The sequence below is a fragment of the Colias philodice genome, chromosome 13 (genome assembly GCF_061535455.1).
Source record: "Colias philodice isolate Cphi_HAF_F1 chromosome 13, ilColPhil1 Martin Lab GWU primary, whole genome shotgun sequence".
Taxonomy (NCBI): domain Eukaryota; kingdom Metazoa; phylum Arthropoda; class Insecta; order Lepidoptera; family Pieridae; genus Colias; species Colias philodice.
In genome coordinates, this window is record NC_143098.1 from 8,692,694 (window position 1) to 8,708,953 (window position 16,260).

General features: G+C 32.2%; 5 protein-coding genes and 1 non-coding gene across 10 annotated transcripts in view; 5 read left to right on the plus strand and 1 right to left on the minus strand.

The window, feature by feature from the left end:
- Positions 1-1,155, plus strand: part of Prp8 (pre-mRNA processing factor 8) — a 31,347-nt gene extending 30,192 nt beyond the window's left edge. Inside the window, exon 35 of the mRNA XM_089702662.1 lies at positions 203-1,155. Within this exon, the coding sequence (XP_089558788.1) occupies positions 203-363 (161 nt within the window). The 3' untranslated portion in view covers positions 364-1,155. The remainder of the gene's footprint in view (positions 1-202) is intronic.
- Positions 1,156-2,307: 1,152 nt separating this feature from the next.
- On the plus strand, positions 2,308-2,884 carry LOC149483563 (uncharacterized). The gene has a single exon (XM_089702670.1). The coding sequence runs from the start codon at positions 2,427-2,429 to the stop codon at positions 2,835-2,837; it is 411 nt and encodes a 136-aa protein (XP_089558796.1). The 5' UTR covers positions 2,308-2,426; the 3' UTR covers positions 2,838-2,884.
- On the minus strand, positions 2,836-9,985 carry LOC149483564 (dynein regulatory complex subunit 2-like). The gene is made up of 9 exons (XM_089702664.1): positions 9,851-9,985; positions 9,173-9,286; positions 8,790-8,928; positions 8,249-8,472; positions 5,076-5,273; positions 4,616-4,810; positions 4,144-4,293; positions 3,545-3,771; positions 2,836-3,176 (listed from the first exon to the last, which is right to left on the minus strand). Exons 1-9 carry the CDS (start codon positions 9,983-9,985, stop codon positions 3,044-3,046), a joined length of 1,515 nt encoding a protein of 504 aa, XP_089558790.1. The 3' UTR covers positions 2,836-3,043.
- On the plus strand, positions 6,053-8,170 carry LOC149483565 (uncharacterized). Of its 5 annotated transcripts, none has more exons than XM_089702665.1 (6): positions 6,053-6,139; positions 6,211-6,398; positions 6,480-6,962; positions 7,324-7,524; positions 7,635-7,761; positions 7,935-8,170. In XM_089702665.1, the coding sequence occupies exons 2-6, from the start codon at positions 6,345-6,347 to the stop codon at positions 8,039-8,041; spliced, it is 972 nt and encodes a 323-aa protein (XP_089558791.1). In that variant the 5' UTR covers positions 6,053-6,139; positions 6,211-6,344; the 3' UTR covers positions 8,042-8,170. The 5 variants fall into 5 exon arrangements, with proteins under 5 accessions (XP_089558791.1, XP_089558793.1, XP_089558792.1 ...); XM_089702667.1 differs by having other exon boundaries at positions 6,224-6,398; XM_089702666.1 differs by having other exon boundaries at positions 6,053-6,110.
- A 718-nt stretch (positions 9,986-10,703) lies between the features above and the next one.
- Positions 10,704-15,766, plus strand: LOC149483566 (dynein regulatory complex subunit 10-like). Its single transcript, XM_089702918.1, has 10 exons — positions 10,704-10,821; positions 11,138-11,382; positions 11,618-11,725; positions 11,829-11,858; positions 12,011-12,173; positions 12,437-12,572; positions 12,909-13,058; positions 14,070-14,199; positions 15,126-15,296; positions 15,586-15,766. Exons 1-10 carry the CDS (start codon positions 10,704-10,706, stop codon positions 15,622-15,624), a joined length of 1,290 nt encoding a protein of 429 aa, XP_089559044.1. The 3' UTR covers positions 15,625-15,766.
- Positions 13,546-13,738, plus strand: LOC149483567 (U2 spliceosomal RNA). The gene has a single exon (XR_016316545.1). It is a non-coding gene; the product is annotated as a U2 spliceosomal RNA (small nuclear RNA).
- Positions 15,767-16,260: the final 494 nt, after the last annotated feature.

Consider the following 16,260-nt stretch of genomic DNA (forward strand, 5'->3'; position numbering starts at 1 on the left):
TATGAAGATATTTGTAATATAATTTGCATGTTCTATTCTTGTCGCTCAAAATATTAAATAAGTATGATACACTAAATTTAGATAATTCATGAAATTCAGCAAGTTTCAATACCTAGAAATTGAAAATTCTGCAATTCAATGTATTAATGTTGCTATAATACAATATCCACTGGATTTTATAGAATATAAATTTATTCCCCAGGTGTCCGGCACGATCCGAACATGAAGTACGGCGTACAACTGGGCAACCCGCGCGAGTTCTACCACGAGGTGCATAGACCGGCGCATTTCATGAACTTTGCGGCTATGGAGGACGCTACAGCACCAGCTATAGCGGCTGATAGAGAGGATGTGTATGCTTAGGGAGTAGTAGGGTTGTCAGTTTTCTGTTAAAATGGTCAGGATAATATTATCACAGATTGCTGATAGAGAAGATGCGTTTACTTAGGAGTAGGGTTGGCAGTTTTCTGTTGAAACGGTTTTTTAAGAGATAACAACACACCATCATTGAAGTCGGCATCATTGCAACAGATCATTGTTCTTTCTTTTTTCATCGCGATGGATAGAGGACGGATATGGAGGAGGAGTACTACTAGGATTGTCAGTTTTCCGTTTTGTTTAGGGTCGTTAAAGGAAGATATGATATACGCGTAGATACATGTTAAAAACCTCGTATGATAGTTAGGCTACAGTGTCTAATATACATTTGTGATAGAATTAAAATGTGTTATTTTTAATAAATAGTAATACAGCATCTCTACAAATCTAGTTAGTATTAAAAACGCAAGAGTAAAAAATATTACATAGACGAAGGTTCTTACAACCACAACCCGTTAATTTACCAAAAAATACTGGTACAAATTTGATATCAAGGCAGGTTAAAAATAAAAATATTTACCAAGTTTTGTTTTATTTGTGACAACCCTACCAAAAGAGGTATGAAATTTGCACATTCCTATGAAGCTTTGTCTCTGTATAGTTTATCTACTCATCTGGTAAAAATTCAGGGCTTTGAAGATTATTATAGCCCTTGTTCAATAGCTAGATTGGTAAGAAAATATTGTATCTTCTTTTGACGACAACTATGATTGTTTGATATAATTTGAATTGAAAACTGTATATAATATAAGAATAAATAAACTTTCATATATTGTGCTTTTGTCTTTTATTTACCATCAATATTATTACTGGAATTTCCTCCATTGACGATGCATTTTTGGGTAAGTGGTTTAAGTCTTGGGAACTGCCTTTTGTATCCCTATGAAACATAATATTCTGTAGGTTTTAATAGACATAATATCTATTTACTCCAAATGCTTATAGCCTAGATTACAAGCTTATAGTTATTAAACATAATGCTAAACTGTAAATTTGTTTGTCTGTCTGTTTGTGCAGACATGACCGAAGTGCCTGAAGCTTTTTAAAAATTTATGGAATTTCACTTATATCAATACATGGTATAGGACCACTAGGACAAAATTCACAAACGAATTCGAGGGCACCACACGCTGTAAAGTGTTCGATTTTCGAGATAAAATAATATCCTACTATAATAAAATAAATGCGAGTTTGTGAGGATGGATGGATATTTGCTACTTTTATATATATGCAAATACTACTGAACCGATTACAGTGACATTTGGTGTGTAGGTAGATGAAGACCCAGACTAATACCTGTGCTAATACATAGGCTATTGATTGAGTATTCGTTTCCACATGAAAGAATGTAAGTACTCGCGTAAAAGTAAAAAATAAAAATTAATATAGGCTGTTTTCAGAGCATAATGCGACTCAGTGGCGCACAAGCCACAATGCCGAATTATGCTGATGCTTAATTGGAACGTGAAACGCACCAGTAAGTGTAAATAAAGTGGTATACATAATAATTGGTTGAAAAATATTGACGGTTATTTTAAGTAATTTGGATTTTGATTATTTCATTTACATTTTTTTCAATGTTTGTACCTTCATCCATACTTATATTTATTTTTTTAACCCAATTTGAATTAACTTTGATTATTTCGAAAAAACTACAATGAAACGAAAGTATTAAATTTTTTTCCAACAATTAATAATTACTAACGATAAATCGATTGTTGATCAATTCACGCGCATTACTTTTAAGAGTGCTCGATTGTGCAACGTTATGCATAATGCCGCATAATGCGCTCTAGTGCTGTAACTGGAAAACACGGATAATATAGCAACATCATAATGTCAAGTAGAGTATAAAATAGTAATATATTCTGTGATGAAAAGTGACATTTGGTGACATCTGACACTTCTCATGACACTTCAATATTTCATTGACATTCGATTGAAATCGAATTGAATGCCGGTATTTGAATTTCAACGCAATAAAACAGCCGATATTTGTACAAAACTATTAAGTTTTTGTGTTCTCTTATATATTTTTGATATTAACAATGGATCACGATGATTTTGAGGACAGTGAATTCCCCGACAACGACGAGTATGTACCGTATGTGAGAACCACAACACTTGATTCCAAGTCAAAAGGCGCGAAAGTTAGCTTGTGGGGAAAAGTAACAAAAGTATCTGCTAATGATGGATTCTATGTGAAAACTGGTAATGACCTAGAGATCTTAATAAAATTGAACAAGCCGTTGAGTGAACCGCTTGAAGGATGGTACGAAATTCATGGTGTTTATCAAGGGAACTGTATCTTGTGCGACGAATACATACACTTTTCTGAAGAAATTACCAAAAATATCGATGTTGAGGGTTATACGAATTTGGCTTCTCTATTGATGGCTCTTGATGATCCATGGAACTTAGGGGAAGGAGGAATGGATGGTGTAAAACCAATGGAATAAACAAGTGCCTTTTGTAAATAGTATTAAATAAAACGTATTTTTCTGTTCTTTAGTTCATTTTATTTATTATTATAAGTTACAAGTATACAAACATTTACTCCTATATTATTATTCCTAATCATCCAATTGGATTTATTACAGTATAAAATAGTATCAAAATTAAATTATAAATAGTTATATTTTGCTGGTACAGATTTTATAATATTTTACCAACAATTCACACGAGGGTATGAACGAACCACTCCAATTTCTTTATTTCTTTTCTTCTCTAATTGTAGCCGCTTCTCATGTATAACTGCATTTGATAATGCTCCTTCAATACATGTTACTGGACGGTTTCTGTAAAAAATTGTGCTATTTAATAACATTCTATAAATACAAACAATATAAGACTAAGTATATATCAATAAACATATATCAGCTATAATTAGTGATGCCTTTTTTACATTAATGCATAATGTGAAGTTTTAGATGTATAACTAGTGGAGCGTCTCGCTTTGTTTTACTGTTATGTGTGTCAATTCACGAAGTAACATCTTGTTCCAAGAGTATAATAATAGTTATCTCAAATTACTTATACTTGACATACCTACCTAATTTTTTATTGAATATGAATTTGATAAACTATGGAATATATTATTAAATCATAAATTTAATTCATTTAATTAAAAAAAAAACATATTAAATTGTTGTATCAAAATACTTACATTTTTGGCACAAATTCATTTGTTTCCGAGGGTAGTTTGGTGGTATGTGGCCTCATCTTTCCATCATTTAGGGCTAAGTCTGTGAGATATTTCTTGATGTACTGCTTTAATTGAATATTTTCCTTAGCAAGTTTGTTTTTTTCAGTTCTGAGACAAATAGTCTGGACTCTGGCTCTATTTACTTTCAACAGGAACTTGTCCATTTTACTGTACTCCTTGCATTCATTCTAGAAAGTGATGGAATTAAAGGAATATGTATTGATATTAGATGATGATGTTGTTTATTCAGGTTTAACCAAATTTACTAAATTTATCCAAATCAGTTCATCTGTTTTTGAGTGACTGAAGAACAAACTTATTCTTAGAAATGTGATGCCCTATTAAAAGGATTGTAATCATCAAATTACATTATTTTTACATACTTTATAGATGACCACTTGAACTATAAACTAAGTATATTCATGTATATTAATGAAAATAGAAAGGAAAATAAAAATTTTGAAATAAAAATAATAGGTGACCATCATTTTTGCATCTGGCAGCTTAAAAAAATATATTTTAAATTTTAGAGAAGTAACGGCATTTTCGAGGTATCTTACGATCATAGCAGCGTCAAGGTTTTCGAAGTCTTGTGGAAGTTCATCATCCTCCATTTCTTTCAGTATTTTATCATTATCATGTTCGTATTTGCTACAAATTTGAGCCATTTGATTTATTTTCTGCACTTTCGTGAGCATATCTTCTAGATACTGGAATATAAACATAACTTATGCATCATTAGGTATAATATTGGCTATTTTAGATAGGCATTTTGCAAGTTATCCATTTTTGGAGCCGTTTTTTGAATTCAGTTAATACTTAATGGCCTTAACCAGTGTACCCTTGCTCTTTTGTGCAAGCAATTTGTGTATGAAGTTACGTAGTAAGAAGTGTAGATAGTTTTTCGCCTCATAAATATTAGAGGCAACTATTACTTATTATCAATTCAAATACCTAAGTTATAACTTATAGCTCGCCCTTTATTAATAGCCAGTAAGTAAGTGGAAGGTAAAATTCTACTTTTCACACTACCTTTTTAGCGCATTGACTGGCGTCAACCATAACAGCTAAGTCCTCATCTTCTCTTCGTCTATTCGACTTACTGTCTTTCTTCATTTGCCAGTATCTCTTAGCTAAGTCTTCTTTGTGACTGTTCATACGTTTTATTTTATAATTCAGCAGATTCGTCATCTTCATCCATTCCTTTTGTAAAGTTATTAGCATTTCCTGTTAATTTAAATAAATAGTAAAAGATATTATCATTGCATTGAGCTGGGACTTTTTGTTCAACTTTTGAATTAACTATGTTGTGTTGATCAAATTTGCCGTCGTTCGTTGTCGTTGGCGCATGAGAGCAAAACCTAGAGGTCATTTGTTTGATTCTTATTAGATGCATAGCATTTTAGTATACCTACTTAGATATATTTTTTCAGTTAAGGAACATAGCCAAATAATCAGTATTACGTAGTTTACAAATTTTACATTTAATTACCGAAGCCTGTTGTATTTGCATGTCATTTCTCGCGATATCTCGCTGATAGAAGTCATCTTTTTCCTGCAGAGACTGATAGTGGCTCATTATAGGATTGTGCTGTTCCAAATAATTGTTGTACACGTCACGAAGTTTGCCCCAGTACATATCTATCTCAAGTTGTTTTGGCCGACAGAGTTGGCGCATTTCATCTTCATGCTAGAAGAAAATGCCTTTTTTAGTCACCTAACTAAGTAATAATATAATTTGGAAAAGTAGGTATCACAGTTTCCATAAAGCTTGGTGAAAAAAAAACTTCATTCCTGAGTAAAATATGTACCTATCTAGTAACTTATATATTTTATCCTATCAAATTTTAACACGCTTTTTTATACAGAGCCCGCCTTTATATAAACGTTATAGCAACGAATATAAATATTATAGCAAAGAAAGACCTAATTATATACCTATTACTATATACCTATTTTTATTTAAGAGATACAGGTATACAGGTATATAGGTAGATAGGCATTACAAATACGATGTAAGTACATAGGATTGTGACCCAAAACAGGTAGATACCAAATGTATCCATTTTCAATTAGTCTCACGTAAAACTTCCTGTGATTAGTGCGTCAGAAGTTTCCGCCGCATCAGCTTTCTGACAGGCTGACAGCTATGGTATTCAGACCATGTTTAACATATGCCTAATATTCTTTCAATTGTTAGCTATCCATAAATGTAATTAAAGTCAATTTTCCGTTGATAATCATTAAAAATTGAAAATGGTTGACGGTTGTCATTTTTGTTTTGGACCCATCCTTTATGAGACCAATGCAAATGCAGTTATAATTTCCTACTGTACCATGAGTGTTTGCTTGATTGAGATCTTATCTTACATATCCAAACATGATAACAAACTACTAATGTTAGGTAACATGTTTAGTGTTATAAAAATGGAATTAAGTGTACTTATTCCATCACTTGTAAGTTGTAGTTAGTCTATTATCGTCCTAATATTCTAAAATTATTAAAATAGCCTTATTTATTAAAATGGTTCTCCATTTATGATCAGATTACATTTGGTAATATTAAATTAAATTGATTATGATTAGGTAGTTAATCATAATCAATTTAATTTTTGGTTAAAATCAAGGCATAACGAATAGATAAATAGATGTCCATCACGGGGTATTGAAGCATGAACTTCATGCATAATATGGCTATCATATAAATAGGATAGTCCTCGTTTGCCCTTGTCATTAGATTGGTTTCCATTGAAGCGACAATATGTTTTCGAAAAAGATAATTTTATTAATAAGTTTGATAATCCTGGAATCTCATGTGAGTAACTAACATTTCAATATTTTTAAAATTATAATAAAAAAACATATTATAAGTAATTAATTTGACTTAAATAAATAGGCGCTAAACTGCCGATCAGAAGGCAGCTTAAAAAGCGACGAACTAAAGAAAATCTATAACAACTGCTTAAACCAGCATGATAATAGGAACTCCAGCAATTCCAAAAGAATTTCTTCTGGATTCGACTGGAGAGACCAAGAAGAACGAACTTATTCAGGGAACGATTGGTCAGACTCCGATAATAATAGAATGGGGAATAGAAAAAATAAAAAAGATAGAGATGGGGAAAGAAATTGGATGAATGGAAGAGTAGATAGAATGGAATATGATCAAAGTGACCATGACCAAATGGATAGGCGTAAATCAATGAATGATGGACGAAACCAATACAGTGAATACGACAGACATGATGGGAACGGGAGAATGAGCGAACGGGATCAAGGAATAAGGAACCGTAATAGAAATAACAATGGTAAAAGTTATCAGAATGACCATTCTGATGAACGGAGCGGTTATTACCCAAATGACGATTACGGTGGACATGTAAGATTTTGAATTACCTATTATTTTAATAGTTTAAGAATCACGTATTGCATTCAATTTTAGGTAATTACACAATGGCGTGTAGGTATTGAACATAATGCTCTGGTTCGATTTTGCTCTTCCTTACATAGTAAAATGCAAGTGTTTATGGACGGTGGTGACCACTAAGCATGCCCCTTTGGTTGCTCTGCTTTATAATAAAAACACATTTTTGTGAAAGTATTATTTATATAAAGTCGACTCTGAACTCTAGCTACATAGGTCTCTAGTTCGCACTGGCGAGACGAGGAAATGTAAACTTCTTTTAAATTTAATATCTTCGTTACCTTCGTAAGAATAATAAATGTTTATGTCTGTTTAGGAATCCCAAACACAAAGCATGTACCCAAATTCAAATAGACGGTATAAACGAGAGCGTTCTAAGAACTCCGGCCAGAGAAGCCAATACAATCCCAACACGCAGCGATCTTCAGATAACCATAATGATAATAGGAATTCAAGTGACAACAGGGAAAGTGGAAAAGCGTGTGCTATGCATTGCTTTCTAGAGAACTTACAGATGGTTAGTAATAATTTTAAATAAATTCAGTTGCTATTTTTAACTGTATGCATTTCACCCCTTATCCTTAAACCTAATTTAAGATATGTATTGTAATTGTTTTTTTTTTATAGACAGGAGACAATGGAATGCCAGATCGGTATTACGTTACCAACGTGCTCACAAAAGATGTCAAAAATGAGGACTTGAGGGACTTCCTGCAAGAATCAATTGAAGAATGTTTTCAAATTCTTGATAATGGTGGGTTTTGATTAATTTTTCGTCCGGATTATATTCTTTCTAAGTAACAAGTTATACAGGTATTCCTACTACAAATAAAAATGCGTTTATGATGATTTCAGCGTTTTTTTTTTGTATTAATTAATTTATTTGCCAAGCGTGAAAATTATCAAATTATGACTTTTTTATTCCAGAAAACACGGAAGATAAGTGCGAATTTTCAAAAAACTTATTGTTTTGTTTATCAGAAAAGGGACGTTCGAACTGTAACGACTGGAGGGATGATATACAATTTACATAGAAATAATGATATGGTTTTCTGATGATATATTTGTTTGTTTTGTATTTATTAAATTAAGCGCAGTATTTAAATTCGGGAAATAAAGAAATTCTTCGGGATGATACCAAATTTAAAAAATTGTTTTATTTCCTTAAAATCTTTAGTAAATTTAAATTTATCAAATTTCATCAAAACTATTATTAATTTTATGAGTAGTTAGGTACCTACCTCTAGCCTTGCGTCATTTTTGTTTGTAGCTCTTTGATTTTCAATTTGTTTTTTATATAATTTAAAATCTCGTTCTTGTATAAATGTAATAAGGGTTAGTTTGAACTCGGCTCTATCCTGATTATCGGATATGTCCATCTCCTCTTTATCCCATGTCTCGAGAAAACAATTCTTTTGATGTTCGTATAAAGATTGTAGCTTGTCTAGACGCTGTGATCCTATTCCTGAAAATAAACAAAATTTTATGAAACAGAAGAATAATAAAAAAGTAGTAAATATTAACTATGGTCTGAAATAAAACATTGTTTTGCTAAATTTGTAACACCAAGAAGAAAAATTTAATGGGCTTCGTTTTTATTCGGATATCATTCAATCAATGTAATGTTTATTAATAAGTTTTGTAATTCACTTTGTCTGTAAGACATAGATGGAATGTTATGAAAAATATGAAGATTTTCTGATTTTCGTAGTTTTTAAATATTATAAATAAATACTATGTTATTTTATTATTATAATGTAGAGACTCATTTTTGTTTCTTACTCAAGAAATAACTCAAATTCTCCGTATGTGCTTGAAAAGCTCGTCGATGCTGTTCGTCTGAATCTTCCACAGCCCTCGTCAACGAAGCAATCAGACGATTCTTCCTCTCCATCAGAAAGTTGAAACTCGACATCATACCCTGAATTTATATTGTTGTAGATAAACTGAACATAATCTATAAACTATAAGTAGTCCATAACCTTCCCTTAACCTTCTACCATTTTAATTACCTATTAACGAGAAAGTTTGTGGAGCTGGATGTTTCTACTCTAAAGTGTGAAAGAGTTTTTGGTTATTATGAACAGTTGTCTTCATGCATATTTTTTCAAGACTAGGGAAGACACTAAAAAATTTAACAGGAGATATTGGGAAGATGTTTTTACCTGAATCTCCAAGTCCATCTGCTGACATTTTATTCTTCGTAAAATGTACCGCCATTCTTGATTTATTTTCGCTGTATTTATTTTGCTGAAAGCTTCTTCTTTGTCTAGTTTATTCTGCAAAAAAATTTAGTTTTAGCTAAGATTCCGACTTTTTTGACTAACCGGATGGCTTGGTTGGTAGTGACCCTGCCTTGCAAGCCAGCGGTCGTGGGTTCGATTCCCACCCAGGGCAATGATTTTTGTGATGCAAATAGATGTTTGCTCTGTGTCTGGGTGTTAATTATCTATATAAGTAGATATTTAAAATTATATTAGGTATTTATTTATATGTATGTTTATCAGCCATCTGGTTTCCATAACACAAGCGAAAGCTTAGTACATTGGATCAGATCGTGCCGTGTGTGAAAATTGTCCTGGAATATTTATTTATTTATTCTAAGTAACATCAAAACGTAGTTTATGAAGCACATAGAGTTCGTAGAATGAAAAATTATGTGTGAGAACTGACTTCTCTCAGTCGCTGGATATCGAAATGGATAGCTGTTTATTTTTTTTGGTAAAAGTGATCAATTCAAAAAGACAGATTTAAAGACAGTTCAGCTTAAAAAAAATGTATTATAATAAACAAGAGCAGTGTTTTCAGACCTACACTTTTATCTTTTAAATAAATTAATATACCTTGATAAATCTGGCCACTAGCTCCCGCTTTCTTCTCCTTGCTTCTTCCTCCACATCTGCGCGGTGTTGCAAGTACCTAGCTCGTTCCTCATCTGACATACGAGCTAGTTTGTTCACTTTACTTTTCTTTGGCATTTTGTTTCCTTAATTTTTAGGTACGTGTAAGTTTGTTAAATAGTGTAGTGCTTGCTATGCTTTGTGTGTATCGAACAAACATACGAAGTTTTGGTTACATAGCAACTATTGCTTATCGTTATAGTTTTTTGGTAATTGATGTTGAACTCACTTTTATGTTATGAAGTAATGAATAATTTTTGATATAGTTAAATTTAGATTACTTATGTAATATGTATCTACTTACATATTATTAGAATGAAAAAAAAATAATAGATTCCATCCATTGAATCAATTAGGCATACCCAACTCCAGTATGTATTGGTAGAAAATACTTAGAAAATAGAAGTATATTGATCAAGTTTACATATTATATAATACTAGCTTTCCGCCCGCGGCTTCGCCCGCGTTTTCAAAGAAAAACCCGTTCCCGTAGGATTTCCGGGATAAAACCTATCCTATGTCCTTTCTCGGGTATCAAAATATCTCTATACCAAGTTTCATGCAAATTGGTTCAGTAGTTAAGGCGTGATTGAGTAACAGACAGACAGACAGACAGAGTTACTTTCGCATTTATAATATTAGTATGGATATAATAATGAAACCTTGTTAAAAATTGAAATTATTTTAATCTTAATCAGTAACCATAGCAACTGAATTGTTAATAAGTCAAACGACGATAAACACGAGAACACAAACAGAAAACTGTAATTTATTTTCCGTTATTTAATAATAAGTTATGGATACCCTATCATCTGGGACTCTACAATCGTCCACATTCTCTGAGAGCTCCAGAACTGGCAGTAGTAGGTCTCAAAGGAGCGCGAAAGACGAACCAGATTTTACTAAAGATAATGGTATGTTTTGATAAGCTTCTTGGTTTTGATCTATATACAACTTCTGTCGTACAGGTACAAATATACAGGTAGAGCAGTAATAAGCATATTGGGTACTTGCCTATGCATGCTTCTATTAGGTAATTATTCAGATTATACTTAGTTACTTCCTCAGATTTTACTTTGAATCTCAGCGTCAGCACCAATAAAATTTAGACTTGAGAGGAAATAAAACCTGCACTATCAGGCAGGAAGTTGAATAGATGTAAAATGCATCTGCCAAACATTTGCTTTATATCTATGAAATGTCGAGCTAATAACAATAATCTTTTATCAGCCGCATCGCCAATCGATCTGGAATGCCACATCCAAGCGGAACGAATCACGAAGATTCTGGACGAAGCAATCTATAAAACCAAGCTTGCTATTTGCCTTCCTAACCTGGTGCAGGAATATCGCACCCTCAATTCAATATTATCATCTCAGCATATGGAAGATTTGATTTTCATATTTGAACAGTATGATAATCCCTTGTTTTCCACTAGTCTTTTGAACATGGCGGCTATGGAAGATATTAAGGCTGTGAGTAAAACATAATGAGTAGATAGAGGTAGAGGTAGAGGTATGTACTTGTATTTTTTGCATGATATAATTAAAATAATTCAAATAATCGGTGAATTGAGAATATTTTGTAGCAATTTAGCTTACTTTTTTATCCTAAAAAATTTTTCTCAGAGGTACATATTATCTTCAAATTCCTTGTAATTTTTATAACCACTTCTGAAATAATTTTATTTAATTATTTCTATTTTTTCAGGGCGATGTCTCATTGAAAAATAGACTAAACCCAGAACTAGGACACCTCATGTACATTTTAAATAGTTACCCACAACTGCGACCAAAAGTGATTGAAATGGTTGAAGAGGTTGATAAAATTAATTATTAATATAATTTAAACTTTAACTACCTACTTAGTTACCTATAACTATTAATTAGATGGCATTTTTATTCTATGATTTTGATTACAGATGAAACAAGAATATGCGGAATATGTGGAAGTAAGATATTACACAGTTTTTATTTATTAATAGTCTTAATTTTTGTAAAACGGAAGGAATAGAATTATTTCGACCCAGAATTTTTATCATACAATTTTAATTAGTAGGTAAGTTTGAATGATTAAAATTTCTTCGTTTAATAAATTTTATAGACGCGGCGAAGAGTGCCAGGTTTAGAATATTTACTGACCTTTGAGAAGTTTCGCGACTTGATGGTACAACAGATGGAAACAACCGCGGCAGAGGAACTTGCTGCAAAATTGAATACAAGGAAATTGGAAGGCTCCAACCAGAAGCTTATTGAAAAAATTAATGGTTTGTATATAATACTTAATTATAATACTTCAGAATGTACATGAATCAGAATTAATATTCTTGGATACTGTATGAACTCTTGTGCCAAACTAAAAAGAGAGCGTTGAGAGAGTTGTATTGTAAGTCTTCATTTTATTTTTCACACCAATGTTATATTATTTTGTCAAATGCTAGGTATTTTCATACTTATTGTTATTGCTGTTGCTGTAAGTTTATAATTCATTTCATACTTATCTAATTTTAATTAAATTGATGTTGTTTAGAATACACGCAGTCATTGAAAGAAGAAAACGATAGTTTTGTGGAAACGATGAAGCTAAAATCGGAGATTATTGCCAAGTTGGAACATGAGCTCGCTATTCTTAACCGAGATGCTGATCTGAAGCTGAAGAAAAAAATGTAATTTGGAGATCCTTTTCAATATTTTATTGCGTTCATAATTCAGTTCATTTCATCATAAGATTTTCTTTATAGACAAGGTGTAAAAATTTTGATGTTTATGATATCTATAACCTATTAGTAATTAAACTGTGAACGACTAATTATTTAAAAGGCTTTATGCCTTCTAGAAGATAGCTACTAGAAGATACTAAACAATGGAACAATCTTATTTCATTGTTTAGTATCTTCTAGTATAGAAGCTATTGTATTATCTGTGGTAACTACTAACAAGATAAAAAATTTAACTACCCTAAACCTTTTACGGCTTACAATAATGAAAAATATCCGTAATAGTTTAGATTCAGACCGCCAGATGGTGCTAGCGACACGGGCGCACCTGGTCAAGAATGAAATGCTCAAGGAGGAGGAGGCAGAGTCCCGGGAGCTTTATGAGAACGTTCTCAGGAAGAACCTCATTGATGAGAAGAATCAACGGGCTCGACGGTAAGATGTCATCACAATTTCCTGTGGGCTTTGGAAAGCCTTATATGGGTTGATTGTTAATTTTACTATGGTGTACACATAACAGTTATTTCAAGAATACGACAATAATTTTATCAAGATGTCTAATTCGCTCGAAGAGTTCGACCACTGTCGGCTTCTACCCGTGTATGGGATGGTTCCTTCCTTATAATATTATTTTTCTTCCGTCAAATGGTATGGACTATAGTACCTATAGCAATAGCAAAGGGTGTTCGGTATAATGGGACATTGAATTTGGTACAAGTACTACGGAAGTTTGAATAATTTACGCTAGGTGACGCCATAGATGAACCCATACGACATGACATTATGTCGTGCACACAAGTTACACACATCAGATCACATATGCATCCGTTAGATGTCACCACTGTTTATCAGACACTTTTTAGCACTCGCTTTAGTTATTTTTTTTCCGAGTCGTAAATAATCTCGATTGCTCCCGTACGTTATCGCTTCTCGGCCTTTTGGCTAAGATCAAAGTGTAGTATCTGTTCTTTTCAGCTTAATATCTGAAAGTTCCCGCACAGCGGGACCAGTATATTAAACTGATTTTTGTAAACCGACGGGATGTTCGGGGCTCGCTCCACTCCCGTCACGGGTCGGCCCGGCATTGCAGTGCCGCCGGGATCGGCCCACATAATTAATTGCATACTGTGATAAATTTCTTCCATGTAATATTCTCTGTATTTCATTAATTAAAATAAAAATAATTTTAACTTTCAAATTATCAGTCGACTAAACAAACTTATTTCTACTTATACATTTTTTTTTCATTTTTTTTTAATAATTTTAGCATTTCGGTTTTCGGTCATTACTCCATGCTAATTCGAGGAATTTATAAACTAGATACCTATGCAATTTAACAAATTATTACAATCACAATTATTGTTTTGATTTTTTCCATTAATTAATTAATATTAATTTTATTAACTATTTTGTGTCGTTACTTTGGTCACTAAAGTATTGTTATAGATTCAAGGTGGAGACGCAGCTGTTGTCATGGTTACAAAAATATGACTTGGAGATGGGAGACAAGCAAGTGGAGCTCGACGAGTTCACGGAGAAATATGAGGAGGAGCTTCAGAAGTGTGAAGAACTTGAGGTTGGAGTCGTTTTTGCAAAACATGTCTGATACTTTTAAATTTTAATCTTGTTTACAATAGAAATTGTCGATGTTTCAAATCAAAGTTGAATAGCACGGACAATTATTATCAATTAATATTATTGCCATGGACGTATAAAAAAAGACGGACGCCGTATTACGAACAAACAACATGAAGCCACCATAGTAAGCTAGCGATCGTGTAAAGACAATAAACACGCACACACTCTCACCATAGTAAGCTAGTCGGCCGCCATTACGTCGTGAACTACCGACTGATTAACTGCGTCACTGTTTCACAAAAAATATTTAAAATGCCGTCTTGCGTGGTTAAATGGTGTCGCAACAGTACAATTTTAAATAACAAAACACAAGGGATTACATTCCACAGGGTAGCAAGTTATTGCTTTTATGTTTTAATGACAAAATTATTACGGCAAAATTTACAGAAAAAAATACAGCCGCCATTGTCATCAGGACAGCTGTTGCCATGGCAACATGGCACACACACATAGATGTTTCGCCGCCATTACTAGGCTTCACTCAATGTTTAGGCGATATACCGTCCGTCTTTTTTTATACGTCCATGATTATTGCATTGTAATTTTAGTTCCTTTAAATTCGGGTAAATTTATCTCTTTATGGTATGATATTATGTTGCGGTGATTTAGTTTTTGAGAATAGATTCACTTCTTGCATTGATTTCTGTTTCATTTTAAATTTTAATATAGGTACTTAATGGTAATTAGCTTAATTACCATTCACATGTGTATTTGCACCGTTGTATCAAAATTGGACGAGCAGCTAAGATGAATCACCTTATCTACTGATCCTGACAAAACAATAAAATATTGAGCCTGATTTTGATTAATAAAACAATCTGTTATTTTAAATTGACATGATAAATTAATTAATTATGATTGCAGATAAAATTAGCGGAACAAGACAAGGAATACATTCCACTGATGGAGGAAAGGGAGGCGGAATATCACCAAGAGATGACGGAGAAGATGAACAAGTTCCTTTTGGAACATGCGGCGAGGGTTATACAGTGTGCCTGGAGGGACGTGCTTGCTAACCGGGCCGAGAAGAAACGGGTAAGAATAAAGACTAAATTATAATGAATGTACTAGATGTAAGATAGATATAGATAAATATTATTGAGGAGAATTGTACATACGCAATTTTATCTTGCATCTTGCATAAATGATATTTTGTTTAATATTGTGCAAGTTAATAACATTACATTTTTATTTTGTCCTATTCTAATCATATATCAAGCATTATTTAAATAAAACATACATTTTTTTATAACTTATTTAGCTTATCGATACTGTATATTAGTGAATCTCATTTATCAAAATTGTCTTTATAATTTCTCAATAGCTCAAGGGAAAAGGCAAAAAAGGAAAAAAGAAGACGTAAATCCTACCTTGTCAATAAGATAAATCCCAACTATCCTTTTTTCCCTCAAACCTACCCTATTTTTCATTTTCAGTTGAAAAAATTACAAAAGAAGATGCAAGCCGCCGCAGCAGCTGCAGAGAAAAAAGGCGGGAAAAAATGACACAACATTTTATTTTTATTTTTTATTATATTATATTGTATACATGGCATAGACAATACTTGTTTATTATGGTCATTAAAATATTTTCGATTGCAAGCTGCCTTTTATTTATCACATTTGTCAAATAAAATTGTAAATTCATGAAAATTAAGTACTCTTTTAAATAGGTATAAAAGCTGTCCTTATTTAAATAAAGTAAGTAAGTATACAATTATTGTAAATTTTTAAAATGTAACTATAATAAATTATGCTCAATCTTTAGCATTTCATTCAGTGGACACAAATATAATAATTAATTAGTAATAATTAAATTAGTACATACTACAATATAATATGCTGATAAAGAATTTAATTACAATCAATTTAAAGTAAACAATATAAATTATAGATTCAAATAAAAAATACAATATAAAACATGTATCCTATCACTTAAGGAAAATGATCATGGTTAACTTCACGATTATTCGTTAATAGGTATATTTGTATGAAAGAAT